The 27,383-nt window shown below is 50.0% G+C and overlaps 2 protein-coding genes across 6 annotated transcripts in view; one reads left to right on the top strand and one right to left on the bottom strand.

Annotated features, from left to right (window-relative positions):
- SUFU (SUFU negative regulator of hedgehog signaling) overlaps nt 1-10,446 on the bottom strand; it is a 102,228-nt gene extending 91,782 nt beyond the window's left edge. For 2 of the 5 annotated variants that reach the window (XM_040992203.1, XM_040992202.1), the window contains exon 1: nt 9,162-9,384. In XM_040992203.1, the coding sequence (XP_040848137.1) occupies nt 9,162-9,343 (182 nt within the window). In that variant the 5' untranslated portion in view covers nt 9,344-9,384. Of the gene's footprint in view, nt 1-9,161; nt 9,454-10,376 lie in introns of those variants that run through there. The other 3 variants (XM_040992201.1, XM_040992200.1, XM_040992204.1) reach the window with 2 other exon arrangements.
- A 197-nt stretch (nt 10,447-10,643) lies between these two features.
- ACTR1A (actin related protein 1A) lies at nt 10,644-26,408 on the top strand. The gene is made up of 11 exons (XM_040992205.1): nt 10,644-10,768; nt 18,668-18,732; nt 19,467-19,542; nt 20,156-20,281; nt 21,148-21,272; nt 22,282-22,498; nt 23,009-23,101; nt 23,743-23,917; nt 24,017-24,078; nt 24,591-24,631; nt 24,760-26,408. Exons 1-11 carry the CDS (start codon nt 10,721-10,723, stop codon nt 24,860-24,862), a joined length of 1,131 nt encoding a protein of 376 aa, XP_040848139.1. The 5' UTR covers nt 10,644-10,720; the 3' UTR covers nt 24,863-26,408.
- Nucleotides 26,409-27,383: the final 975 nt, after the last annotated feature.

The following is a 27,383-nucleotide window of genomic DNA, read 5'->3' on the forward strand; positions in this document are numbered from 1 at the left end:
AAAGCCCTGGGACCTGCATCCATGTGAAAGACCCATAAGAAGTTCCAGGCTCCTAGCTTAGTATTGGCTCAGCTTCAGCCATTGAGGCCACTTAGGGTATGAATCAGTGCATGGAAGATCTTCCTCTTTGTCTCTCCTCCTCTCTCTCTCGTTCATATATATATATATATATATATATGACTTTCCAATAAAAACAGATAACTCTTAAAAAAAAACCACAGACAATTCAGATAGCTTAGAATCTCCACTGAGAAAGAGACATATGTTCAGGTATGCCTTTCACTCTAATTTCACGAAGTCATTTGACTAATTCCACAAGCAAGTCTGGAGGAGAAAGGAAGAAGCCAACGGGCAGCAACCCCTGGAAGGATCCCACTAGAGCTGCAGGCCTTGGACAGACACAGGAGCAGCCACAGGCAAACTCCCAACCCCACCCCTCCCACCACCCAGGTCCATCCAGCGACAGGCACCCAAACTGCCCCATCTTCTACCCCACAACAGCTGTCTTCCTGACCAAGTCTCCACAAGGTGTCACATCAAGCAGGGCAGCTCTGCCCTCAACTCCTGTAAAGTGAACCTTGGCCCCAAGCCTACAAGTGTTCCACTCCACTACACAGAGACCAGGAAAGTATGCAGTCTCTACATAGGAACAACCCGTGAAACAAGGTCCCAGCAAGTCCCTTAACTGAATTCCTCAAACACCTGCAGGGCAGAGCAGGCCTTGAGGAATCCCAAGCACAGTTTCTGCCTCTCTGCTTCACTCCTTGCTCATCGAAGTCACCAGGTCCAGCCAGAATGTCCTTGTTAGTTGGACCTTGCCATGGCACAAAGAATGCCCAGAAACCCTGGTGACAGCCAGGTCCAGGCAGCATGTGTCAGACATCCAGCTGAGGGAACTGACCCGGCCTCCAGGGATCCAAAATGGGCAGGATATTGTGAGAGGAGGAGTTAAGAGGACTGGGTAGTAGGTAGTTAGGGTATTCTGGGTACCCAAGTCATTTTTCCTCAAATATAAACGGATATTTTTCCCCACCATGTCTTACATTCCCCAGAGCATGTCTCTCCCAAGACAAATGCATAGCTTATCACAAACATACTTCCTTAAGAGACAAGGGCGACATTAACATATCAATTCCCCACCTGAAGCATCAGCCCCATTCTGTCTCCTGGCCATTACCAAGGGGGAGGGCTTCAGACTGGCCTCTTTATCATTAGAAAGGGACCAAGGAAGTTGGCCAGTGACATCTTTCTGGCCTTTTGTCCCAAGGCCAGGTACCATGGAAACCAGGAATTTTCTTTGTTTATGGAGAAACATCTTTGAGTTAAACCTTTAAAAGATGCTCCCCCCCACCATTTTTCTTCTGTTTCCTCCTGCCACTATGGCAGAGGGTAAGGGTCCTTCCTATCTCAGAGCCCCCTCCTGTCACTAGGACCGGAGTCTCTCTTCTCAACCTTTCTAATAAGTCTTGCTTTAAAAGTGTGTCCGCACGAAAATCCTTCTTTCCTGTGAGACAAGAATTGAGGTTGCTGCCATATTGGGGTCAAAAAACCCAACAACAGTTTTGGTGCCGCGTAACTCGGATTCTACCAGCGAGCTTTTAGTTCATCCCCAGCCAGCCTCCAGACATCCATCTCGCCAGATGGTGAGCAAAGCGGACTTTCTATCCTGTCTTTCGGAGACACTAGCTCTCCACAATTAGTAACTCTTGCAAAAAGAAACACCGGGTCCCTATCAGCCGGTTAAATGCGTTTAGGGCGGCTGCGGGTCTTAAGACTCAAGGCTTGCTGAGTTTAGCTAAACTGATCCCCTGGAGCTGGGCTCCTCGGCTCCAGGAGTGTCGGTTTTTGTCCGAACTCAGTTTCTTTTCGCGCCTGTCGCGCGAGACTGGGGGAGGTCTTAGGGCGCCTCAAATTCTGGTCAAGGCCACTCCCTGATGCTTTTCCAAAGGCCTCTAGACTGTATCCCAGACTCCGACAGCCCGTCAGGGTGTCGGGCTGAAATCTGCACTCTTTCCTTCCTTCCGCGGGGATTCACTTGTCGGTAAGAATGGGCGCAGCCCACGGCAAGGCCAGGAGCCCTGTGCTGCGTGCTTCAATTCCCAAACTGCCTCTGACACTGACAAGTCCTCCGCTACCTTTTCTGTTAGGATCGTCTCAAAGACTCTTTCTCACTGAGTCTCCTCATTCTCTATGGATTCAGTTTTTGGGTTTTCTTTTACTGGTCAGTATGTGCTGAACATCAATTGGTCTGTGATAGGGAAAAGGCAGGCAGAGTTTCTTTCTAGGCCCTCTACTGATGAGATCTAAGGTAAATTTAATGAGGAAAGTGCTTTAATTCCTTCACAAGGCAGGCAGCAGAGACAGTTCCTCCTGGATAGCTCTTAACTAGTGTAGTCGCTAATGTGAGCGCAAAACTGGAGTCAACACATGTACTCCTCCAGCTCCAGTCAAGGACATTGGTTATACAGGCTTATAGAATCAGGCCAAAGTTTGAGGTCAAGCTTGTCAACTTGAGGTTAGGACAAATTTCAAAGGGAGAGCATATTTTGTCCGGCACAAGTCCCAGATGCAGCATGGTGCAGGGGATATTTTTGGCACATGCTGTTTCTGACTTGTATGTTCTCCAGGACACCAGAATATACTGCACCAGGCAGAGGCCTAGGTCTAGCATGGCGCAGGAAACAGGAGCGGATTGTTCACTCCTGGCACATGCTATACTGAGACATCCCACAAGGCGTGGAAGGTCGAGCGACGTGAGTCAGTGTGCTGACTTCACTCCCACCTTCCTCCCTTCTGTGGTCTTCAGCAGCGCACACCTGGACTCCTGAGACATCTTAGACTCAGGAGAGAGAAACTGAGGGATGCTTCTATTTTCTTATTCTCTCTTTTCAGATGGGAAACAAGGCATCCACCACAAACCCCCTTGGGGTTTATCCTCAGAATTTGGAATTCCTTTGACACCCAGAATTTAAGGAAAAAGGGCCTGATCTTTTTCCGCACCACAGCCTTAGCTGCCAGTTTTGAGCTTTAGAATGGGGAGAGTTAGCCTAGTTGGGCCTCTTTGCGTAACTATGCTGCTGTGCTGTGCTGTGCTGGCTCCACTGCCACTGGTGCACACAACTGGCTTTTACCTTGGCCCTTCCCTGTTCTGTCTTTTAGCTTTAATTGTTTAGTTTTAGGCTTTAATTGTTAGAGATATCTAACAGGAGGTAGAAGTTCATTTTGTCTCTCCTTGGTCACTGATCTCAGAAACCAACAGGAATACTGCTAGTTAACAATGGGCCAGACCCCAGACTCCTGCACCCCTGGATAGAACTTAAAATTCATTAACTCCTTCTAGCCTGAGAGATTCCTTCCCTTTGCAGTTCCCTCTGCTCCCGACTAGTATTTCATTCTATGTGCCTTTTGCTTCATGGTGTATCTCACTGTTCATGTGCTAAATCAAGGTTTTTCTGTGTCAGTGCAACTGGCTTCAGCGATGAGCTCTCATTTGCAATGTTTTCTGCTGCTTTTGTTGCTATTTGGTCTTGAAATTTAACTATCTACTGATTTATAGTGCCATCCTAGCTCTGATCAGATCCGGCCTACAGTGTTTACACCTAGAGTGGTGCTTGCTATAAGGAGGAGCAGATTCTGTGTGTGAGCTTGCATGTTCTATTAAACTGAAAGAACACTTGCATAATTACAAAGATTCTTGGTAAAGTTTCAAAAGCTGCTAATGCATAGTACTGGTGGTTATGTTTATTGGTCAAGTTGTCTTAATTGTGCAGCTGGACCAAGTTGGGATTATTTGTGTTCTTGCATTGTTGATTATCTATGTTCTAACTTGCAAAAAAGCATCATTTGTAAGATTTTGTCTTACAGAAAGACAGCAAGTTCTTAAAGGATGTATGATACGATTGAACATACTGTGTACAAAATTGTCTAAATGTTCCTCTTTTGTACAATGGAATTGAAATCTGATTCTTTGTCAAAGCAACAGGTTTTTTAAACTTCTCTTAAGTTAATTTCGTCTTAATGGTGACTAAATCTGCTAGCTAGCTCCAGTATAATAATGAAATGTTAACAATGTAACACTGCTATTGGTACAAATGTGAAAACATCACTAAAGTCTAATAATCTTAATGCATTTCTGTTTACAGCTGTTATCCTAATGAACAAGGCCTGGAGGCCTAAACAGTAGGTTTAGGTTTAAACAGGTGGTTCCGCAGTATGCCCTGTAAAGTAAATAGATGTCTATACTTGTTGATATTATAATTCTAACAATGAATGCTTCATCTTCTAGTTCCAACAGATACTATTGCATCCATTGCAGATAGAGCTAAAGCTAAACAGTAAGCTACAGGTTCCAACTAAAAGCGCCTTCAACTAGTGTTACTAAGAGCAAGATGTAATTCTAAATAACTGGTAACTTTAAAACACTTAAAAGAGCTTTTCAAAAGCTGTTACAAAAGTTGTTTTGTTTTATAACAAAACAACTTTGTTGTTTTTTGTTTTTTGTTTCTGCCCTTCACTGCAGAAGCAATGGACACTTCGTCAGAACGAATGCCCAGGGCCATGTCCCAACTACCAAGGAGGTCATGGGAGATCTGACTGTCCTCGAAGGCCAAGTACTTCAGGTCAGCCATTTCCCATTGGATCTCCCACATGAGATGGAAGCAGCCCGGGAACCTGCACAGGCTCAAGGCCATCCACGGACTTCAGTGACACCTCGGAACAGCACCCAAGAGTCACGGGTGGTTCTCACAGTGGAAGAGAAAACTGCAAGTTTGTCTGGACACTGCCTTCTCTGTCCTGGCTGGCTTTGGCTTCTTCCTTCTCTTAGGATGACCATCAGGGTCTCTCAGGAGCCCCAAATTAGCTTAGGTGACAGACAGACTAATATAGAAGCTCAGAAAAGCTTTTCTAGGGAAAAGTTAGCCTGTGACTGCTCAGCCTGCAGCACTGACCAGGCTCCCGACAGACAGGTTTGCCATCGCTCTTCAGTTTTTACTAGACATCACTGGACAGGACACCATCACTATTCTAAGGCAGGGTTTATGTCTTCCTCATTTACTAAATTATTGGGGATTTCTCTGTTCATATATTTAAGACTCTTCTGTTCTCCAACTGTCAATGTATGACTTGTTACAACTACAGGACTAGTTCATTGCTTGCCTTTGCCCTAATGTGTGAAGTTCTGTGAATTCTTATTACATTGCCATAAATTGGGTTATTGTAACTCACAACCAGTTAAATCTTTTGCCATCTACGCTATGATTCAGATAAGTCTTGAAATGTTTTCAGTGTTGTGCTTTATTTTCTAGGCTCGATGTCTTCTGACACTCTTAGGGTTTCCAGCAACTGGTAAAGTACAATTGTGATTTTTAAAAATCCACCACTAGTATACAAAGCAACTATAGTATTTTCAAAGTCAAGTAAGTTTAAATCTTAATTCAGAATCATCAATGCTAGACAAAATTGCAACTCCATGGAAACTTAACGTTTACACGTAATTATTTCAAACTGATAAGTCTAGTTCATAGCCTTAAACTGCTCAAGTCCAATGTTAAACAAAACGTTTCTCATGTCTAAGTTCTAAAACTCAAGTATTCAAATTGGTGTTTTCCACTGATCCCATCACATACTAGGTTGGGAAAGATTATACTTGTCTTTGTTTTGTCATCTAGACTTCAAGAAGGAACACCCAGAGCCCGAACAACCTGCCAGGCACCTGTGATGACTTCTGCCAGGTGCTTCTGATGACTTCTGTATTCTACTGGGGACCCTTAGACAGAGCCCCCCCAGAGGAATACCCAACTGCTGCCTTTGAACTATGCCCTCTGTCAGCAGGAAGTGGTCACAGCAGTCACCATCCCATTTCCCCCTAACAGCAGTTAGGGTTACTTCTTGGGGGGGAGGGAGGAATGTAAGACTGGGTAGTAGGACAAAGATGACCTCTCAGGAGGGAGCCTTCTTGCTTTGTTAGGTAAGTCTGGCCCCACCACAATAGGTCATATGCACAGAGCAGGGGTGGACCCCAGAGTGGAGCAGGGGGGCCGGAGGAGGCTTGTATCCCAAACCTGGAGACTCCCAGATCCCTACCAAGGACTATCAGTACAGGCACCAAGGACTACATCCCAACTGCCAAAGAGAACACGGGGAACTGGAATGCCTTCAGAGCCCGAGAACTCAGAAGGCATCCCCCCGCTTGGATCTACTACACCGGATGAAAGAAGCCCTAATTCTTCCTCATAGGATCCAAGGTCATCGGAACAACTACCCAGAGCGGTCTTCGGAAACGGTAAACTTCCTTCGGGACTAGGGAGAGAAGCTTTCTCTGCTCCTTACTTAGTTCCAACTTTAGGTCTCCACCCTCTCTGCAATGACCATCAGGGTTGCTCCCGAGCCTTCCCTCCTCACACACACACACACACACACACACACACACACACACACACACACACACAAATAAATTCAGATAGGCAGAGAACAACAAGGAAAGCTAGGTCAGCATGGACTCACACATACCTTACTAGGTAGGACACAGAGTAAGTACTCCTCACCAAGGTATTGAAGATTTCTCTGCACACCCCTCCTATAATGGTTATGCACCTCAATTGTTGAAATGTCAATGGAGTAGTCACAGGATGTGGTTAAGAACTTGTATTATTTTTAACATATTGTTTACTCAATACTATGTCAATTAATACCATAGCATTGCATATTGTTGCTGATGTTATGTTGGGGCTTCTGATTGATCGGGATTTTATTCTGTTGGCTCTACCTTCAGACCAGAGAAGGTCTCCCCAAGAAGCCACTGAACTTATCTGGACAATAAGATGCTGGACTCTGTGCTTGGTATATGCTTACAATGAAGGAATCTCAACTGAACTTGAGCTGTGGTTATGCAACAAGGTGGAGGAATCCACCATGGGGGGAGGGTTATGGGAGGAGTGGGGGGAATCCCAGTACCTATAAAATTGTGTCATATAATACAATGTTATTAATAATATTAAAAAAGAAAATATATCCCCCCCCCCAAAAAAGGACTGGGTAGTAGGTAGTTAGGGTATTCTGGGTACCCAAGTCATTTTTCCTCAAATATAAACGGATATTTTTCCCCACCATGTCTTACATTCCCCAGAGCATGTCTCTCCCAAGACAAATGCATAGCTTATCAGAAACATACTTCCTCAAGAGACAAGGGCGACATTAACATCAATTCCCCACCTGAAGCATCAGCCCCATTCTGTCTCCTGGCCATTACCAAGGGGGAGGGCTTCAGACTGGCCTCTTTATCATTAGAAAGGGACCAAGGAAGTTGGCCAGTGACATCTTTCTGGCCTTTTGTCCCAAGGCCAGGTACCATGGAAACCAGGAATTTTCTTTGTTTATGGAGAAACATCTTAGATGCTTTTCCCACCATTAATAAGGGCTATTTTCTTCTGTTTCCTCCTGCCACTATGGCAGAGGGTAAGGGTCCTTCCTATCTCAGAGCCCCCTCCTGTCACTAGGACCGGAGTCTCTCTTCTCAACGAAAATCCTTCTTTCCTGTGAGACAAGAATTGAGGTTGCTGCCATACTCTGGGTCAAAAAACCCTACAACAATATGAATCCATGGTGGGGAGGGGATTACCACCTTTACAAATCCCTTTATGTCTTAGGAAGAACTTGTCACTGGGTGTCTTCTGGTACAGCCAGGCCCACTTTCCTCATGACACAAGACAGCACAAACCTACATCACAAACCTAAGCAAATGCAGATGCACAGTTCAAATGTGGGATTCAGCTATAAAAAAAAGCCTTTCCACTCGGAAATGCTGCTCAAAAACAAAAACCAAACTCACTCCTTGGAACCAAAAAAACTGCCTGGCATAGACAACTTCAGCCACCGGCAGTATCTCCCCGAGTCCCTGGGCAGAGGAGGCTGCTTCCTAGGGCCACCTGCTCTCCCTGGACCTTTTGCATCCCCTCACAGACAACTGGGAGCCAGCCTAAGCCCTGCACAGTCCACCAAGGAAGTGTGAGGTTACCCTGGCGCATGCAGATGGACACAGTCCTAAAGGGGGAAGTGACCAGCCAAGATGCCCACCTCCCCTGTCCGCTGTCCCTTCCGGCCACATACCAAGCAGGTACCCAAATGGTCTCTCAGGATTGGCTGGATGCCGATTGGGCAGACTGAATCACTTTCTCAGGCACCCCCCACAATCTCCCCCCCCCCCATTCCCAGGACCATTTGTTTGGCCTGAAGGCTGCATCAAAAAGTCAAATTGCAAATGGGAGTGGGAAACTAGGAAAGATCAATCCTTCCCTCTCTTCCCCCACCCCATATTAAACTGTTAACAGAGGTACCCCCTCAGCGATGGGGAGAAACTGAAGACTATGGCCAGGATGCTGCAGATCTTTTTTCCGTGCTCCTGAGCAAGGCCAGGGCTCCATCCCGTACCCCTCCCCCATCCCACCTCCTTTCCCTAAAAGCGAGAAGCTGTGATCCCCTTAAAACCCGAGGCAAACCACTGTTCGCCCGTGACCTCAAGCCAAGCCACCGCGGAGCCATAAGGAGGCTCTGCAGGGACAGAGCCGCGCCGAGTAAGCAGAAAGTTTATCAGGCAGCGTTGCTCCGTCAAACTTCAAAAGCGCCAGCTCTGCTCCGATACCAGAGCTGAGCTCATCGAGAAGGTATCAAAGGGAGGCCCTCCACCTCGCCCCTTCCCAGGCACTGGCAGGGGAGCTCCGGGGGCCCCCAGACCCGCCCCTGGCCCGATCATGCCCAAGACTTCCCCAGCCGCGCTCCTCCAAAAGCCCCGCCTTGTCTTTCCCCCATCCCACTTCGGCCGCCCCCTCGGTTTCCCCTCACCCACAAATGACCCCCAGCAGGCGCCCCCTCCTTTCACCACGCTTACAGCTATCTGTCTTTAGCCAGTTTCCACCCCACAGACACCCCTAGTCCTTAACTCCATACTCCTAATCCCGGTTAACCCTTCGCTAGCTCAAGCTCCGTTAACCCCTTTGTCCCCATTCCCAACTTCTGCCTTAACTCCTTCCCTCGCAGCAGGAAGCACTCTTTCCGAGGGCTTTAACCATTCTTCCTCCTCACCTCGCCTCCCTTCCCAGCAAATTATTGGACCCCTCGGCGCTCTAAACAGCCCGGCCCGCTCTCCCCCGTGACCTAGGGCATACCAGTACTTGACGATAGCGGTAACCTGGAGCGGGTTCGGCTGGTCCGGGTAGAGGCGGCGGCACTCTCCGTAGATGGCGTGCAGTCCCGGGGGGAAGAGCGAGGCGAAGGCCGGAGGGGCAGTAGGGCCGGGGGCCGGAGGCGCGGAGGGGCCGGGGGCGCCACTAGGCCGCAGCTCCGCCATCCCGGCGCGTTAGAGCGCGAGGGGAACCCGGGAGCGCGGACGAGAGGGAAGTGCTCTGACGGGCCGGCGGGCGGACTCGGCTGGGTGCGCGACTCCCCGAGGCGCCGGGGCGGGGAGGGGCGGGCGGGAGGGGGGGAGGCTGCAGCGAGGTCCAGCTCCGCGCCTGCGCACGCTGTCCTGTCCACCCGGGCCCTCGCCGCCGCCAAGTCTGCCAGAGTGTGCCTCGGGGCCGCGGGACGCTCGGCGGGGCGGGGCGCGGCGCGCCCTGTCCCAGCAGCCATTGGTGAGTGTCACTGTCAGTCACGGGTGAGGAAGGCGTGACTGTACAATAGGCCCCGCCTCGCTGTCCTCTGGGCCGGGAGTGTCTCCCCCTCGTGTTGGGAGGAACCCAGAATGACTCGGAGACGTGGAGGTGCTAGGGTCCCACTGAACGCGCTGACAGGTGCGCCGCCAACAGCGGCTGAATCAGAAACTTGAGAATGCATGGATTCAGCCCTCTGGGTGGCATCAGAATGTTTCCAAATCCCATTGTCCCGGTTACTCGAAAGGAGTTAATAATCCAGAGGGGGGGAAAATGCACCGCGCTCATTTCAACCCGTTCAAAGATCCCACCTGCCGGGGTCGACTCTCTTTGTGAAGAGATGCGACAGCAGTTCTTGAAACCCTTAGACGGGTTTTGAAACTAGCGGTTCCAAATGTTGACATTGACAGTATTAGCCTGTTTAATGGCAACGCACAGCATCCCTCCTCCTTGTGGCCACAGCTAAATTTTTTGCAAGCTAACTTCTTGTCCTTTAAGAATACATTCTTCCTTTGCACGTGTGTGTCACAATTTCTTTCTGTTCAGAGTGTGAAGTGCTAGGGGAGGTGTCTGGTGATGTCTTATAGACCCAAATAAAAAATATGGCAACATATATTGTCCGAGAGAAGGGAAAGGTGGGAGTGGTGGGTCTGATCCGTAAAACCCAAACATCCACCAATTATTGACCAATCTGAACCCAGCTACACACAAATACTAAAAAAGACTACATACCTCAGCATGCATAGCGAGCCCCGTCAAGGGGACTACAAATCCAGACATGCAACATAACCATCAACCTGCGGCTCTGGCTCGTTAATCCGTAAGACTACAAACCCCATGGTCCTGTGCGTCGGAAAAGTGACGTCCGGTCTCTTCAACCAAGAGGGATTCCAGAGCAGAAGGACTGGCTGGCTGTCCCAAGCGAAAGGCCTTCTGGGGGTTGTAGTTTCTCAGAGGAACGGGCGGGCCGCTCCCTGGCAGCCCAGTCCCGGCGGTCAGTCTGCGCACGCGCGTCAGTGGCGTTCGCGGCGCACCCGGCTGGCAGTTCCTTCCTCGGAAGGAGCGATCCTTGTGCCATGGAGTCGTACGATGTGATCGCCAACCAGCCTGTTGTGATCGACAATGTGAGTTGCCTCTTTGCTCTTTCTAAAGGGACGTGTGCTCTCCTCCCCGAGACAATGGCTTTCCGGTGTCCAGCCTGGGTCGCCGGCTCTTTGTCACTGGCCCAGCGGCCTGTCAGGCGGGGTTCAGCCTCCGCCGCCTCCGTCTTTTCGCCTTTCCCCACCCCCAGTGTGCAGGTGGGGAGGCTGGCCAGTCACCGTGGGACGGAGGACTCGGGTGGGTACGGGAAGAGCTGCAGCGTGAGTCCGCTCCTCGGGCCCATGGGTCCGAGGGGCCTTGCCGCTCCGCGAGCCCGGTGCCCGCCCTCTCCCCGGTGTCCGATGATGCTACTGGGTGCCGCGGCCGTCCATCTACGCTGCTAATCCCGCCTCGGGGCCCTGCCGGATGAGGGCAGCGCTGTGCCGTTATTGGCTGACGCGCCTGCCCTTCCTCCCGGCCGCCATGGCGTTTCCCTCGCTCTGCAGGGGCGGTGCGCCGCACGAGGGCTGAGGGGATTGGCTTCCGGGACTGAGTGGCGTGGCCTGCAAAGGGGGGGTCCGCCTGCGGCTAGGGGAAAAGACTGAAGTTTCCCAGCTTGCGAACGGGTGGGAAGGCTTGGTGGTCTTTCTGTGGGTGAGGCCGGAGAAGCTGGCTCCCGAAGGGTTTCAGTTATTTATGTGATTACAGATGATCAGGTGAATGAAGATGGAGCAGAAAAGGAGGGTGACAAAGCAAGCAGGGAGGCGCCCTGCCGTTCGCAACGCCTAGTTGGGGGCATGGGAGGGGGTGATGACTAAACATTGGCCTTGTACTTGGAGCTTCCCCGGCGCTGTTACCGACCTGGGGTGGGTGGATCCTCATCCAGACTGTAACCAGTTAAGAAGAAATTTGGTCTTCAAAGTGAACTCAAGGTCATACGGTGAAAGCACCCTTAATCTGATGCTTTATCCTTAAGTCTTTCGTTTTGCCAGCACGTCTCCTGCAAACGGAAAGAATCTAAATACTGCTGTTACATCGGGGAGAAAAGGGGCAATTGCAAGGCAACTGCCTGTCTGTAATGTAATCCCACCCTGATGGCTTGAGATTTTTGCTGCGACCTTTCTAGGCCCCTCCGTTTGATGCCAACTCCCAGTGGCCTGTGTCGTCAGCTATCAGATACACTTCTTTTGGAACCTTGAACAGACTGCAGGGGCCTTTCGTTTGCATCATCTCCTTTAAGCTTTACTTCTGGCTGGTGGATAGTACACGCCGGAAAGCAGGACTTGAAGAATCCTCTGGTTTAGGAGTCCAGGTGCTGAGGCTAAAGATGGAGATCTAGTTCCATGTTCCGTGTTTTTTCCCCCATGAGAAAGGTGCTTTTTGTTGTTAGCTTCTTTCTAAGGAGGAGCATGGCTTCTGCATTGAAAGGGCAAGATTGAGCTCAATGAGACAACGTTTTAAATAGACACGTGTGAAAGGGAGGGAGGGAGGTAGAGCCCGACTATCCCTGGGCCTCCTCCCAATGCCTGCAGTAGCCAGGGATGGAGCAGGCTTACACCTGGGGCTCCGTCCCTGTGAGCCGTCACTGGCTGCCTCCTGGGCTGTATTTGCAGGAAAGCAGAGAGGAACCAGGGGAGCCAGGACTCAACCCCGGTGCCCCAGCTTGGGATACAGACTTGTCGAACAGCATCTTCTTGGCTGCACCTTATGCCCAACTCTTAGACACTTCATTTTTAAGAGGATTTTTTGGTCTCCTTCCCTAGATTTAAATATGGGAAAGCTGGTGTTTCTTTCCTTCTTTCTTTCTTTTTTTTTTTCCTTGATTGGTCTTTTACCCACCTCCCTGGATGAACTGTTAAGAAGAAGTTAAGTTTCTTAATTAGTCTTTTTCTCACCTCCCTCCAAATACAATGCATAGGGCACAGAGGCTAGCACCGCTGTGTACCCAATAAATGCAGTTTCATTGCATTCGTGGGCAAGTGGATGAATGATTACATATGTCTAGCGTGAGAGCATTCCTAATTAAAGGATGCTCTCTCGGGGTGCTTATCAAAGAGGATTAGCTAGAACTCTTTGATGCTGATTTTCGGTGAACACTAATATTTCTATCTCTGTGTGGCCTCTTAGCTGTGAAAAGAAGAATTATGTAGAAACTGTTTCCCATTTTCCTCTGCAATGCACAAGGAGCCGCCCATCTGTCCCATCCATCCCCTTGCGTCTTGACTTGTTGGGCAAGATTTCCATCTCCACTCAGTGCCTTTCATGGCGCTCAGGCTCCTGAGGTTCTGCTCTCGCGTCTCGTACTATAATCAGCCTTCCTTATCGCAGGGCCCATATTCGTGCATTCAGCCAACCTTAGATGGAAAATCCTTGGGGAAAAACACATCTAAACTGAACATGCACACCTTTTTCTTCTGGTCATTATTCACTAAACAGTATAACACAAAGTACAGCGTACAGTAGAGTTTTCCTGGAATTGGGTATTGTACATAATCTAGAATTGATTTAAAGTAAATGGTAGGCATTAGCATAGCAGTTGGCTCACCCACATCCCATTTCAGGTGCCTGGCTTGAATCCCACCTTCACTTCCCATCCAGCTTCTTGCTGTTTCATATCTGGGAGACAGCTGATGATGGCCCAAGGGCACCCACGTGGAAGACAAAAATGGAGTCCCAGGCTCCTGGCTTTGGCCTGTCCCAGCCCTTGCTGTTTCAGACATTTGGGGAGTGAACCAGCAGATGGAAAGTCTCCCTCTGTCTTTCTCCCTGCCTCTCTTTTTCTTTCAAGTAAGAAAAGATAATAAATAAGCAAAGATGAAGTTATATCAGAGGGTTGTGTGTGGATTGTATATGCAAATACTATGCCTTGAGAATCCTTTCCCCCATGACTACCAAGGGACAACTGTATATTTGGAATATTTCAAAGTTATATGCTAATAACTTGATGAAGTACGAGAACCTTATGTCGTTTTCCCCTTAAGATATGCTGAGTATCTAACCACATTTTCAGATTTGGGTCTCATGTGGTTCTTGCTATTTGGTATCTAGAGACTTTTAAGATGAAATATGAATAGGAAAAAAATCATTTGATTAATAACTGTAGATTAATGTGTGCTGCAGTTTTATTTCTGGACTGAAGAAAGGGTAATTCAAAGAAAGGAGAACAAAACGGAGAAGAGGCGAGGAGCCCCGTTACCAGCTCCCAGCCCTTCCTGCTCTGTGGACAGTGCAGCCACTTCTTTTATCCTCCTGTGGTGCTGGACCAGTTCGTTAGAATTTGGGAGGCTCATGGAGAGATGTGTGTGCACACACTATTGACAGTAATAAAGTAACTTATTTTTAAAAAAATTAAATAATTCCTTTGTGCAGTAATATAAGAGGAGGGCAGCTGGCAGGACACATTTTAAGGATAACAACTATTTTTTTATTTTGGATACATGGTATTATTTTAACACTATGCATGTTTTGAAGCTCAGAATTTTAAAGGCTCTGATTCTGCCCTGTAACTGATCAGCATTGTTATAAGTGTTCAAACTGTCATGACCGTGTGGGCCTGTCTGCAGGAGCAGTGTCAAAGCGTCGGCACTTTATCAAAAAGCTGAGGCTCAGTGGTCATTTTTGCTTTTAGTATAAAGAATTTCATGTTGCTTTAGCCCCCTTTAAAAAAAATAGGCACTTTGGACATACACAAACATTCAGAGAAGTTTAGCCTATGTCTACCACCCAGATTTCATCATGCTGACATTTTTGCCATATTTGCTAAAGGTTTTTATTTTTTTAGGAAGTTGTGGGCATTTAGGGGATAATCCCTCACCTACAGAAAATCTCTGTCTTTGACTTTGGAATAAATGAAAATAATAAATTAAAATTTTGTCCATAAAAACCTAATCCATCTATTATTATCACACCTAATAGTTACAATAATCCCATAATATAAAATTTCTAGTTAGTGTTCATGTTGCACTATGTTTTTGGTTATACAGCCCGAGGAGTGATCCATTCCTCTTCTGATGGAGAAGGGGAAAAGTAGGTGACTGATAACGTTATTTTCAATTGTGTATATATATATTTTTTTCTTCTAAGATTTATTTATTTTTATTGCAAAGTCAGATATATAGAGAGGAAGTTGATTCACTCCCCAAGCATCCACAATGGCCGGTGCTATGCCAATCCAAAGCCAGGAGCCAGGAACTTCTTCCAGGTCTCCCACACTGGTACAAAGTCCCAAGGCTTTGGGCCGTCCTCAACTGCTTTCTCAGGCCACAAGCAGGGAGCTAGATGGGAAGCGAAGTTGCCAGGATTAAAACCAGTGCCCTTATGGTATCTGGGAATGTTTAAGGCTCAGGACTTTAGCCACTAGGCTATGGGGCTGGGCCCACTTGTATATTTTGAATACAAGGATGTGCTTCCTGCTGAGCTAAGTACTGTGCGCGATTAAGAAAGAAGCCAGATACCACCTGGCATTGCAGTAGGAACACCTGGAGATCTCAAATCAAAGGTCATACAGGAATGCAACTACATCACAAAGAGATGGGACAGGATGGCGTGAAAGTGAAAGCCGTCTCTTTCAGGATGAGAAAACCGGACAGACGCTGGGCCACTGAACACGCCTGACAAGAGGGCAAGTTCTCAGCCAGTGGTCCTCTTGCCAGAATACAGGCTCCATGTTGCTGGATACTCTGATGTTTGTTTGTTTCCTCTCTTTTTAAAAGAAATCAGGAATATTTAATTTTATGTGCAGTCTCCAGTTTTTAACTATTGGCGGTTAGTGTGAAAGTCTTTTATGGTCTCCAAAGACAGGTGGATTTGTGGCTGTCTTCTGGGATGACCCCAGAGGTGGGGGGCGGGGTGAGGAATGACCGCTGATCGGTACAGGGTTTCTCTTGGAATGATGTAAAAATTTTCAAATTCGATTGTGGCAACAGCCATACAACTGTGTGGATAGACTAAAAACTACTGAATTATGCACTTTAAATGTGTGCATTGTATGGTTCATGGGTTTTTTTTAACTCAATAAAGTTTTTTTTTAGGCCAAACAAAATGTCTTTGGGCCAAAATGGGATACCAATTTGTAATCTGTGAGTTGGCTTGTAAAGTGGGAGTCAACCAGCATGTTAAGAAGAACTCAAAGTGTTCGGATACAGTTTGCCTAAGCCGCAAGGCCTGTAGCCAGTAGGTGCTGGGAGATCCTTGCTGAGGGAGTTGTTGTTTATTTGCCTGTATCAAAGAGTGGTCAGGGATGTCTTGCAGGGGACTTGAGGCCTCATAATCAAATAGCTCATGAGACCACTTTTCCAAGAAGCCTCAAGGGGGCGTTTGTTCGCTTGACTTGGCCAGGGTGAATGATTGAGAGTAGCAGTTCATTTACCAGCTTCACAGCTCCTAGCTGTAAATATTGTCCCAGAAATGGACAGTCCCCCCTTTCTGTGATCTCACGGTGTGGCTTGGGCAGAAAGAGGCGTCTCGGCTGCTGCTCCTTCCCCACTGCTTCTTCCCCCAGCCTGGCTGGCTCGCCTAGGGTTGCAGAGACAAGCTGGGTCTGGTTCCTCCTGGTGTGTTAGTTCCAGCACTGCCTTGGCCTCTGTGGCACGCCTCTGCCTGGGGCCTCTGGCATTCCCACTGCCCATTCAGGTTCCGAACTTGAGGTTTTATCTGCCAACTGTTTGCGCCTGATTTTTAGTCAGTATCTGTGATACTGCTGATACAGTCTCTGACTTCAAAGAACTTGGACTGAAAAGGGACAGCAATTGAAACCACAAATTTTACTAGAAGACAGAAATGCATGTGGCCTCTTGGTACAAGTGATAGTGACAGGAAGAGGATAATTCCAGCCCACGATCATTTTTCAGGAAGAAAGCGGTTGATGTCTGATACTATTTGAACTTGGCCTGTTACCTTTGTGCCGGGAAGCACATCGAGGAGAGGTCTTTACCCACCTTTGACTCAGACTCCAGCTGGTGTAACCTGACATCACACTCCAGGGGCCTGTTCTGCTCCTGACTCCAGCTTCCTGCCAGCTCCCACCTTGAGAGGCAGCTGGGATGGCCCTGCACTCCTGACACCCTCCAGGATGTCGGGGTTGAGTTCTTGGCTCCCCGCTTCAGCCAGCCCAGTCCCAACTGCTGCAAGCATTTGAGGAGTAAGCTGATAAATGAGAACTTTATCAGCTTCTCAGATAAATTTTGAAAAACTTTTTACCAAATTCTTAAATGCCCGAGAAAATCCATGTCTTACCAATACCCTGAAGAGGTCTCACCTTGACCCTTTCTGCCTGGAGGTCCAGTTAGCGTACAGCACCTCCCCAGGTGCAGGCAGGTGCAGGCAGCGAGCAGTGCTGGGCTGCTAGGCCTTGCCTGTCTCCCTTGCACGTCGTCTCAGAGCCCTGGCTTGGCAGTGGGATGTTTCTCCTTCAACTCAGTTTCCAGCTGCGCCTTTTCCAGGCCCCTGGCTGCCCTGCCCAGGCCGATGAGTTTGCACGTTGTCTCATGTTTGCCTGCTCCTCTGTCGGCAGAGGTTTCTGCTCCCTTAGAGAACAGGCTGCTCTCCCTGTAGCACTTTCCCTCTCCCTCAGTCAGTTCTCACTCCTGTGGGGCCCCTCCTCCCCCATTCTGTCACCTCCCCTTCTCCTGCAGCGGGGCAGGAGGCAGAGAGGCAGAGAGGGAACCAAAGGTGCTGCTGGGAAGCCTTTGGTGCAAAGCTTACCGTGGTTGCTTGGTCCCACCAGGTGTATACACTGCTTGGGTGAGCTCAGCAGTGACCACACCCCACCCCAAGAGGAAGTGGTCAACAGGCAGCTGGGAAAGACTTGCTCCCATTATACAGTCAGCTGCAGCCATAGCAGGGTGGATGGGTAAGGGTGTCAGGTGTGGTGGTTGAAGAGTTAAGAAGACGGAGAGCAGTGGGTATCCATCTACAAGCAGCATCAAGCCTTGGTATCTGCCCTGCACAGGCTTGAGTCTAGAATCAGCATTTACAGTGTTGGGTCTGGGGTGGTACCAGAGGGCCCAGGTCGTTTCACAGACACTGTAGCCAGCAGACAAGGCGTCGGAACAGCAAGACTGGGTCTCTCTTACTCTCAGACAAGGTTTAGGCCTCACCTGCTCTTTACCGTCATTAGACCACAAGAAAACAATAATAAAGGAATCAGAATAATCAATAGCTCACACAGCATCAAGCTCTGCCCCTGCAGGAGGTACCAGACAGTGCGTGTTCCGTCAGAATCTTCTCAAAGTGCTGTCTGTCATGGGGACCCCCAAGGCAAGGAGGGGAGGGGACTCCCCAAGGCGAGGATGGGTGGACATCATTCCACAGTGGTATAGCAGAAGAATCACAGGCTTTGCCACCTTGTTTATGTTCCTGATCTGGTTACTTAGCTGTTTCTGGGTACTTTCCTTTTCCCAGATTTTCTTTTTCTTCCTTTTATTAATATTAATTTTTCCCCCAAAATTTGATCAGAGAGAAAGAGCTCCCATCCTCCGGTTCCCTCCACAGATGCCTACAATGGTCAGTCAGTGCAGGTAGAAGACACCCAATTATTCAGCACGTCATTGCTGCTTTCCAGGATGTGCGTTATCCGGAAGCTAGATTCAGGAGTCAGTGCAGGGAGTCAAACCCGGGCACTCTGCCATGGATCTAGGTTTCTTAACTGCTAGGCCAAACACCTGCCTCTAATACTATCTTTCATTCCTTAAAACAGACATGTTTGGTATAGAACAAAGACTGCAGAAAATTTAATATGCTAAGTAAATAGTGAAAACCCTTCTCATGCCATCTCCAGTCCCACTTTCTGTCTGTTGGTGTGCAATCTCTTTTCCTAGGCCCATGTGGTTTAATATATTCTATACAAACATGAAATCTCTTTTTTCTAAATAATAATAAAACCATATAATGCATGTTCCCTCTTGTTTGCCAGTGCTGACTTCCATTGTCTCTCCTCTCCCCAGGGATCCGGTGTCATTAAAGCTGGTTTTGCTGGTGATCAGATCCCCAAATACTGCTTTCCAAACTAGTAAGTCAACCTGTAGCTTAGACGGGATTTGGGGGTGATTTGTCAGCTCTGTTATGATGTGGGCCCCCCTTTTTTTAGGAAGAGGAATCCCCATTCAGGTTGGCCTTGGTGTTAAAGCAGCAGGAAGCAAGGGCAGGAACTGGGTTGAGTGAGCAGAGGAACCAGTTGTCTACATGAGGCAGTCTGGGAGTCACAGGAGTGGTTTTTGTTTTTTGTCATTGGTGACTCATTGCTTTGGATGTACCTTTTGTTAACATTCCATCGCCCGGGATGAGGTTTAACAGCGACCTATACCTGTCATCTTAGTGAGAGCGAGTTTCTCAAAGGTGGAGAAATTGGCCACAGGAGAAGCAATGGGAAGAGGAGGGGGACTCTGCAGCGTGCACCATCGCAGCTCCTCTTCGCAGAGGTCCGGGGAGCGTGGGAGCCGCGCGGTCACAGAGCACTTCCTGTTTCCCTCTGGCTCTGCACACTCAGTGGGCAAAGAGAACAACCAGAGGATTGAATCCTCTAAAAGTTGTTTTAGTAATCTGTAACCTGATATAAATATGAAATGATATGCAAATAAGTAGAAACAGTATGTGTTCATTGTAGAATCTGAATACAGGAAAGTGTGAAAAGGAAGATCCTTTGTAAGGTGACAGCTGACAGTATCCATCACATGAAGTCTGTACGTCTGCCGTACATTCTGTCGTGAAGTGAAAACTAACAGTCCTCCCTGCTGTTTTTTCTAGTGTGGGCAGACCCAAGCATGTTCGGGTCATGGCAGGAGCCCTGGAAGGCGACATCTTCATTGGTCCCAAAGCTGAGGTAAAATCCTAGCCCAACAAAGAAGCTGCAGGCCCCTACGCAGCCCTCCCAACTCACCCAGCGAGGGCGTCCCTTTGGGCCTTCCCATCCTGGATCTGGCCAGGTTGTTTCTCCCAGGAGCAGCCTCTGTCCATGGAGAAACCTCCGGAACCCTGCTTTGGGGAGCATGAGGACCAATCTAGAAAACAGGACTCTTGCCTTCCTTCTATAGCCGTTACTGCCCGCCAGTCATCAAACTGAACTGGCTCAGTTCTTGTTATGTTTCTGGCAAAGCCTGTGCAGGGGAGATCCTGGCTGGCATATCCTCAGGATGAGTTAATTAGCACAGTTTTGACAAAGCCCTTGGGCAGCTCCAGTGAGCAGAACAACAAAACCATTGTTGCCAACTTTGGCTTCAGCACTACAGCCCAGAGGTGGGAGTCCTGGGGCCCTTCCTGGGCTTGGATAATGCAAGCAGTCTAGAGACCCAGAGAACAGGTGCCCGCCCTGCACGGGCAGGGGCATAGGAACCTGAGGCTGTTCTGTAAGTGAATTCAGCCTCACAGCGTGGTCCTGGGAGAGCTGGGTCCTGGCAGGGTGTGGCTGTCGCTGCAAGTCCTGCCCTCTGTCCCAGGAGCACCGAGGGCTGCTGTCGATCCGCTACCCCATGGAGCACGGCATTGTCAAGGACTGGAACGACATGGAGCGCATCTGGCAATACGTCTATTCGAAGGACCAGCTGCAGACTTTCTCAGAGGAGGTAAGGGGGCCGTGTGCAGCGAACTCCCCTGGGCTATGCAAGGCAGAGCCCCTCCCCTGGAGAGGATGACAATGATAGGAGGGTGATAGTGGTGCTGCCAGGGGTGCCAGGGTTTTCCTGTGCGCCAGAGCTGATCTAATAGAATCTCCACATTAGTCTCAAGAAATAGAGGTGGTATTAGCTCTACAAACAAGGGAACAGACATTCAGAAAATCCATGTAGTATATATTTCTAAGATAATCTTGTGAGTTAAGGTGACAGAGCTGGGATTCAAACCCATCTTTCAGAATTCAGAGCCTCTAATTTCTGAAGAGGTAAAACTCAATTCAGAAATGTGAAAAAGGTATATGCTAGGGGTATCAATTTCCAGGTTTTTTTTTTTTTTAAGCATAAACAATATAGGAGCTTATTTTGAAATTATATATTGGAGAGTCAGGGGGAGAGAGAGAAATCTCTAATCAGTTGATTCACTCTCCAAATGTTTTTAACAGCTAGGGATGAGCTAGGCCAAAGCCAGAAGCCAGGGACTCTGTCCAGGCCTTCCACGTGGGTGGCAGGCAGTCAAGTCCTTGAGCCATCCCCTGCTTTCTCCTGGGGTGCACGCTAGTGGGAGGATGGAATTGGGGGTGAAACCAGGACTGCAGCCCAGGCATTCTGATAAGGAGTGGGGGTGTCGGAGGGCAAGGAAGGATGAAGGGATGGAGACAAGGAAAGAATGAGACTTTAAAGGGGCAAGGCTAGGTGACAGGGCCAGCTTGCCTCTTTTTGGAGGGAGGCTCACATAGGTCCCCTGGCTCTCAAACCAGTTAGACAAATGAAAGGCAAATCTGACCTCACCCTCCTTGCCCTCTGGGCTCCTTCCACAGCATCCTGTGCTCCTGACTGAGGCACCACTAAACCCACGGAAAAACCGGGAGCGAGCTGCCGAAGTGTTCTTCGAGACCTTCAACGTGCCAGCTCTTTTCATCTCCATGCAAGCCGTGCTCAGCCTGTGAGTAAGAGCAGGGCCTGACCTCTGGCGGGGCGAGCAGTCCTTCACCACAAATGAGGCTGCCTCAGAGTCACATGGGTCCTCTCTCCGGCCCTAAGATGGTGGGATGGTCAGAAAGGGAGAATGACTCTTGCTGACCTCGACACAGAGTTTTTGTGGAAATCAGAAGAGGAGATGTAGCTGGTGTCCAGGCCACGTCCCAGTCCAGTCCTGCAATTCTTCCCGAAGGCCCCGGTGTGTGTCCCCATGTGGATTCGGTACCTACCGTGGGCTGCGTGCTGGGCTGAGTTTGTGACAGAGCTGGCACTCAAACACCTCCATGAGCCCTGTTCTCACGCCCCGCCACTCCTGTCCTGCTGCTGGCTTCCGCAGATCAGGCTACAGAGGTTCACACACTGCCAACCTGCACAGCGGCTCTGCTTGATGGAAGCTATGGGCCGACATTTGTACATTGGGAAACTTCATATCAGAATCCAAACCCATGGCCTCTCTGCAAAGCAGAGGGGACCTGGTGCTGCTGGGCCTGCAGAGTAAAGCCAGCTGCAGCAGCCACGGTGTTAGCAGGGCTTGGCGAGCTCCGCTGCCCCGCAGCTGGCTCCCTGCCTGTTGTTCCTCCGCCCTGAGGCTGAGTGTATTGTTAGCTACCAAAGATGGATGTAAAAGGCCATGTGGAGGAAAAGTAGTTTTTGGAAGTGAAAGATACTATAATTTTTCTTTACTCATTGGCTTCTCCCACCTTCCTGGTATGCACATGAGGCATTTCCTCTTGTGGGAAGAACTCAAACTGCCCCTTGGGCCAAGTCCCAGAAGCAGCTGAGGCGACCCAGGCCATGTCCTGAGACCAGAAGGCGTGCTCTTCTGGGGTCAGGGAGGGATCCTGCGGAAGCCCAGCTCCCTTCCTGCAGGTACCTCAGGGCTTCCTTAGCTGGGCCCACTGAAAGGTCCCAGAGGAACTGGGTTTCTTCCAAGGCTGAGGAGTCTAGGATCAGCGATGTTGTGTCTATTTCAGTTACGCCACAGGCAGGACCACAGGAGTGGTGCTGGATTCTGGGGACGGCGTCACCCATGCTGTGCCCATTTATGAGGGCTTCGCCATGCCACACTCTATCATGCGCATCGACATCGCAGGCCGGGACGTCTCCCGCTTCCTCCGCCTCTACTTGCGTAAGGAGGGCTATGATTTCCACTCATCCTCAGAATTTGAGATCGTCAAGGCCATTAAAGAAGTGAGTGCTACCTGCATCCTAAGGATGGGCTGGGATCCAGGATGATGACTGTTGTGTGGAAAAACTAAGGGTTCCTGTGCTGCCATCTTGTGGAGGGCAAGGGCACTGCTTCCATCTCTTCAACTGGATCATACTTTCAGTACAAATTAAATCTCGCAGGCTCTTTTACATCCTGAACCCTCCTGCCACCTGTCACTCTAGAGAAATCTCTGAGCTGGATCAGGAGGACCCACAACTGTATGAGAGGGAGGAGAAAGATACCTGTTTAGAGCGGTACAAAATGTTGGACAGCCAGGATGCCCACTAGGAAGCCAGGGCAGTAAGGACGCATAACCAAGAGGCTGCCCAGCGGAGGCCCATGGAGACCTCCTGTTGCTTATCTGGGAAGCTGCTCTTCCAGGCCTGAGGGCATCATTGAAGGGTGGCTGGTTTCTGCACAGCACGTGGCTCCCTGGGACTGCAGGTGTGTGCCAGGTCCCTGCCAGCTCACGGTTGTGCTTGGTCCTGCAGAGAGCTTGCTATCTGTCCATCAACCCGCAGAAGGACGAGACACTAGAGACAGAGAAGGCTCAGTACTACCTGCCCGATGGCAGCACCATTGAGGTAGGTGGCTGGGCCCCTCCCCTGAGACCTACCATGCCCTGAGGGGCTATGAGCCAGGACCAGACCCGTCCTTAACCATGGCCTCCCACAGAGGAGCCAGCTGGGCCTTTGCTTGCTGCTGTGTGGAACAGGATCATGCCATGCCTGACCAGGGTAGGATTAGGTGGTGGGTAGCTGTACCTGCGGAGTTGCTACTCCCGGAAATTCCTGCTAACAAAAGAGATGTCTATGAACAAATGAATGAAACTGTGTAATAATGTCAAAGCCTTTAAAGGGACTTTGGTCCCAACCCCACTTTTTTCTTTTTTTTAAGATTTATTTTATTTTTATTGCAAAGTCAAATATACAGAGAGGAAGAGAGACAGAGAGGAAGATCTTAAGGGGCTGCAATGGCTGAAATTGAACCGATCCAAAGCCAGGAGCCACTTCCGGGTCACGTGGGTGCAGGATTCCAAGGCTTTGGGTCATCCTCAACTGCTTTCTGAGGCCACAAGCAGGGAGCTGGATGGGAAGTAAGGCCGCTGGGATTAGACCTGGTGCCTATATGGGATCCCAGCGTTTTCAAGGCGAAGACTTTAGCCACTAGGCTACCGCACAGGACCTCCAACCCCAGCCTTTCAAGCTGGCTCTCCACCCTGCAGATCGGTCCGTCTCGATTCCGTGCCCCTGAGCTGCTGTTCAGGCCTGACTTGATTGGTGAAGAGAGTGAGGGAATCCATGAAGTGCTGGTGTTTGCCATCCAGAAGTCTGACATGGACCTGCGGCGCACACTTTTCTCCAACATCGTCCTCTCCGGAGGCTCTACCCTGTTCAAAGGTTGGTCTGCTTATGGAGCCTTTCCCAGGGAAACTTCCAGATCCTGCTGACACCAGATACCAAGAATTGACTTGAAATCCTACTTTTCTACCCATTTAGGTTTTGGTGACAGGCTACTGAGTGAGGTGAAGAAACTGGCTCCAAAAGACGTGAAGATCAGGGTAGGAGCCTGGGGGTACCGGGCGGGAGACCTGACCCCTGTGCTGGGGTCTTCCTCTGGTTCTGCTCCAGCTGTTGGGACCCCAGGACTCTGCAGGCAGTGGCAGGCGGTTCCCAGGCTACACGGGGGCCCTAAAACTCAGGTTGGCCAGAGGAGAGTCCACACAGGCCCAGTGTTCACTCCAGTTTCAGTACCCAGATGGAGCTGGGCGCTAGGCTGAGACTCCAAGTATAGGCTTTCCAGGAAGCTGCAGTTGGCAGGCATGGAGTTTCTGGCTGCTACATACATTGTCCCATGGCACCTTAGTGCAGAAGAGAGCTGGCTGACTGCCTGCAGGAAGCAGTCGGATCCTGCCTGCAGTCTGCACCTCCTCATAGCCCCAGCTTCCTCAGATGCATGTCAGGCCAGCCAAGGAGCCTCCAGGAGCCCAGCCAAGAGTCTGGAGCCTGTTGTGTAAACTGCCTTGGGTGGGGGTTGGCCAAGTCACGTCCATGTCTTCCTCCACCTTTGCAGATATCCGCACCGCAGGAAAGACTGTACTCCACGTGGATTGGGTGAGTAGCCCCTGGGGAATCAGTGTCACTGTAGGCAGAGGTGCTGGTCACCCTTTCCTCTAGAGGAAAGCCCAGGGACTGGGCGGCCAGCCTCTTTTTCACTGTTCTTTGAATTCCCTCCACCCCAGGGGCTCTATCCTTGCCTCCCTGGACACCTTTAAGAAGATGTGGGTTTCTAAGAAGGAGTATGAGGAAGACGGGGCGCGATCCATCCACAGGAAGACCTTCTAATATGGGACAGCATCTTCACCTCTCTGATGTTAACTCTACTTTAAAACTCGCTTTCTTGAGTCGGAGTGTTTGCGAGGAACTGCCTGTGTGTGCGTGTGTGGGTACGAGTGTGTGCGCAACACGAGTGCCGTGTGGCCCAAGGATGCCCGGGCCCAGAAAGGACAAGGAACTCCCCATGATGGCGACGGCCTGAGGCCTGGGCTTCACCACTACTGGCCCCCAGCAGGGAAGAGCGCTGGCCACGCACCCCCTTCCTCAGTGGAGCCTTTGCCTGGCTCTGGGGGACTACGGTTACCACCCTAGGGAGACCCTGCTGCTGCCTATCTTCAGCTGGACTGGTCCCACCCCACCACCCCTACCCCCAGGGTCCCCTTGCCCATCAAGCTGCCATGGGCACCTCCTGCTCATGGCTGAGGGTGGCGCTGGGCTTGCATTCTGTCTGGTGGTGGTGCAGTTTGATGTCAGAAGGCTGGAAAAGCACTCCTAGAGTAGTTTACAGACACTGGGCCCGGGCGAGTATGTTGCCCTCACACCCATCTGGGCAGCAGGACCACACTGGGCATTTGAGGACAGGAGCAGAGCCACTATCGATCTGGTTGCAGAAGCCATGCTCCAAATTCATTTCCAGAGCCCAATCCAGGGGTCTTGGGAGAGCTGAGGGAGCCCGTTGGCACCAAGGCCTGTTACTTGTTCATTCATCCCTGTTTCATTGCCATCTTCAGTTTTATTTATTGAAGTGTTTATTCAGCAAGGGCACTGGAGAGGGAGTGTGTTGCCTCCTGCCCCCAGTTAACCCTGCTCACACTGATGTTTACAGCACCTAGCCTAGAACCTAAGGCCCCACCACTCCCTGGTGACGGCGATCCGACAGTGTCCAGAGGCCACAGGACTGGAGCACTCCCATCAGCCTCTTCTCCCTCTTCCATTGCTTGCTGCCCTGGGATCCACAAGCTGGTTGCTGGCAGGGTTTTCTGAAATCGGAGGTAGAAGAATCTTGGGTAGAGGCTCCTGGCAAACGAGGGAGATTAGCAATCCCATCAAGAAAGCTGCAATTAACCAAGCTGCCTTCTGCCACCCTGGCTCACCAGGGGCGCTAGGTTATAGAGGTGAGAAGGCTCCCTCTGGGCTCATCTTGTGCTCTTCTTGACTTTGGACCTATTTAGTTAGGGAGGGAAGGGGCCAGACCAGAGAGCTGAGAGCCAACGGACTCAGGCCTGGCTCCTAGCAGTGCTCTGAGGGACTCTCCATCCAGAAGGTGCAAAGCTGAGGTCAGCCTGTCCTCATTGGCACCCATGACACCAAGAGTCCTCAATTCCAGTTTCCAGGCAGTATTCTCTCCCATGCCGTCCTAGGACCAAAGGCCCCTGCCAGATGTGGGCTGCAGCAGCAGGTGTGTGTGAAAGTGATGTGGCGCCCCGCGGACTGCAGTGCGCTTAACCAGCTCACCTCCCTTCCCCTAGCCCAAGCCCATTCCTCGCACAGCCTCGCACAAACCATGCTGCCTGGTGGGGCCCAGTGTACTTAAATAAAGTTGTTCCAATAAACACATCAGTTGAGCCTCTGTTTGTGGCTAGTGCTGGCTGGGAAGGGGAGGAATGCAGGTCCCAATATCGGAGGCAGTGACCTGGCCTGGTACCCTCGAGCAGGTGTGGTATCAGCAGAACTAGTGGGCTGCAGCTCAAGCCCCAGCTTGTCAGGTGGATGCAGAGAAAATGATGAACACGTGGAAGCCTAAGTTCAGGCTGCACACACCCGAGCCCACATGCGGCCTTGACTCCAGGTAAGTGACGGGACATCCCTGTCAGAGTTCTCAAAACTTGCATGTAAGAAACATCAAAATGTAGCACACCTAGACATTCTGGTTGATCATTTCTCCACTGGAACCCACACTTAGGGAGGAAATTGCCAGGCGCCTGACAGCTCTTAACCCATTTATCCTTCCAGTTATCCCAACTGTGCTCATTGCACATTTTACTGCTGAAGAGATGGAGCCATAATAGAGGCAGTTTCTCAGAAAACTCCACCCTTTACTAGCTATGATGTGAACTCAGTCAACATAGCCTTAAAAGCTACACTTTAAAAGGTGTATTGTTTTTGTTTTGTTTGAAAGGCAGAGATGACATCCACTGGTCATCTCTGCAGCCAGAGCCAGGAGCCAGGTGCTCTATCCAAGCTTCCCACATGGATGGTGGGCGCTCAAGTACTTCCGCTGCCACCTGCTGCCTCCCAAGGTGCATGTTAGGAAGCTGGATCGGAAGCAGAGGCAGGACTCAATCCCATGCAGCTGAAATGGGTTGAGGCATCCCAAGGGGCACCTTCTCCCGTGCCACAAGTGGCTGCCTAGCACCGCACTTGTAACTGCTATGCAGACCCTCAAGCCGATGGCCCAAAGGTGGTTATCTGAGGACCCTACACCACTCATCAGAGTGCCTGTGTTTGGTTCCCAGCTGCAGCTTCATGCCAATGCAGACCCTGGGCGGCAGCAACAGTGGATGAGGCAGTTGTGCCATGCCACATACAT

Source organism: Ochotona curzoniae, unplaced genomic scaffold, assembly GCF_017591425.1.
Source record: "Ochotona curzoniae isolate NIBS_2020 unplaced genomic scaffold, NIBS_Ocur_1.0 contig_66, whole genome shotgun sequence".
Lineage (NCBI taxonomy): Eukaryota > Metazoa > Chordata > Mammalia > Lagomorpha > Ochotonidae > Ochotona > Ochotona curzoniae.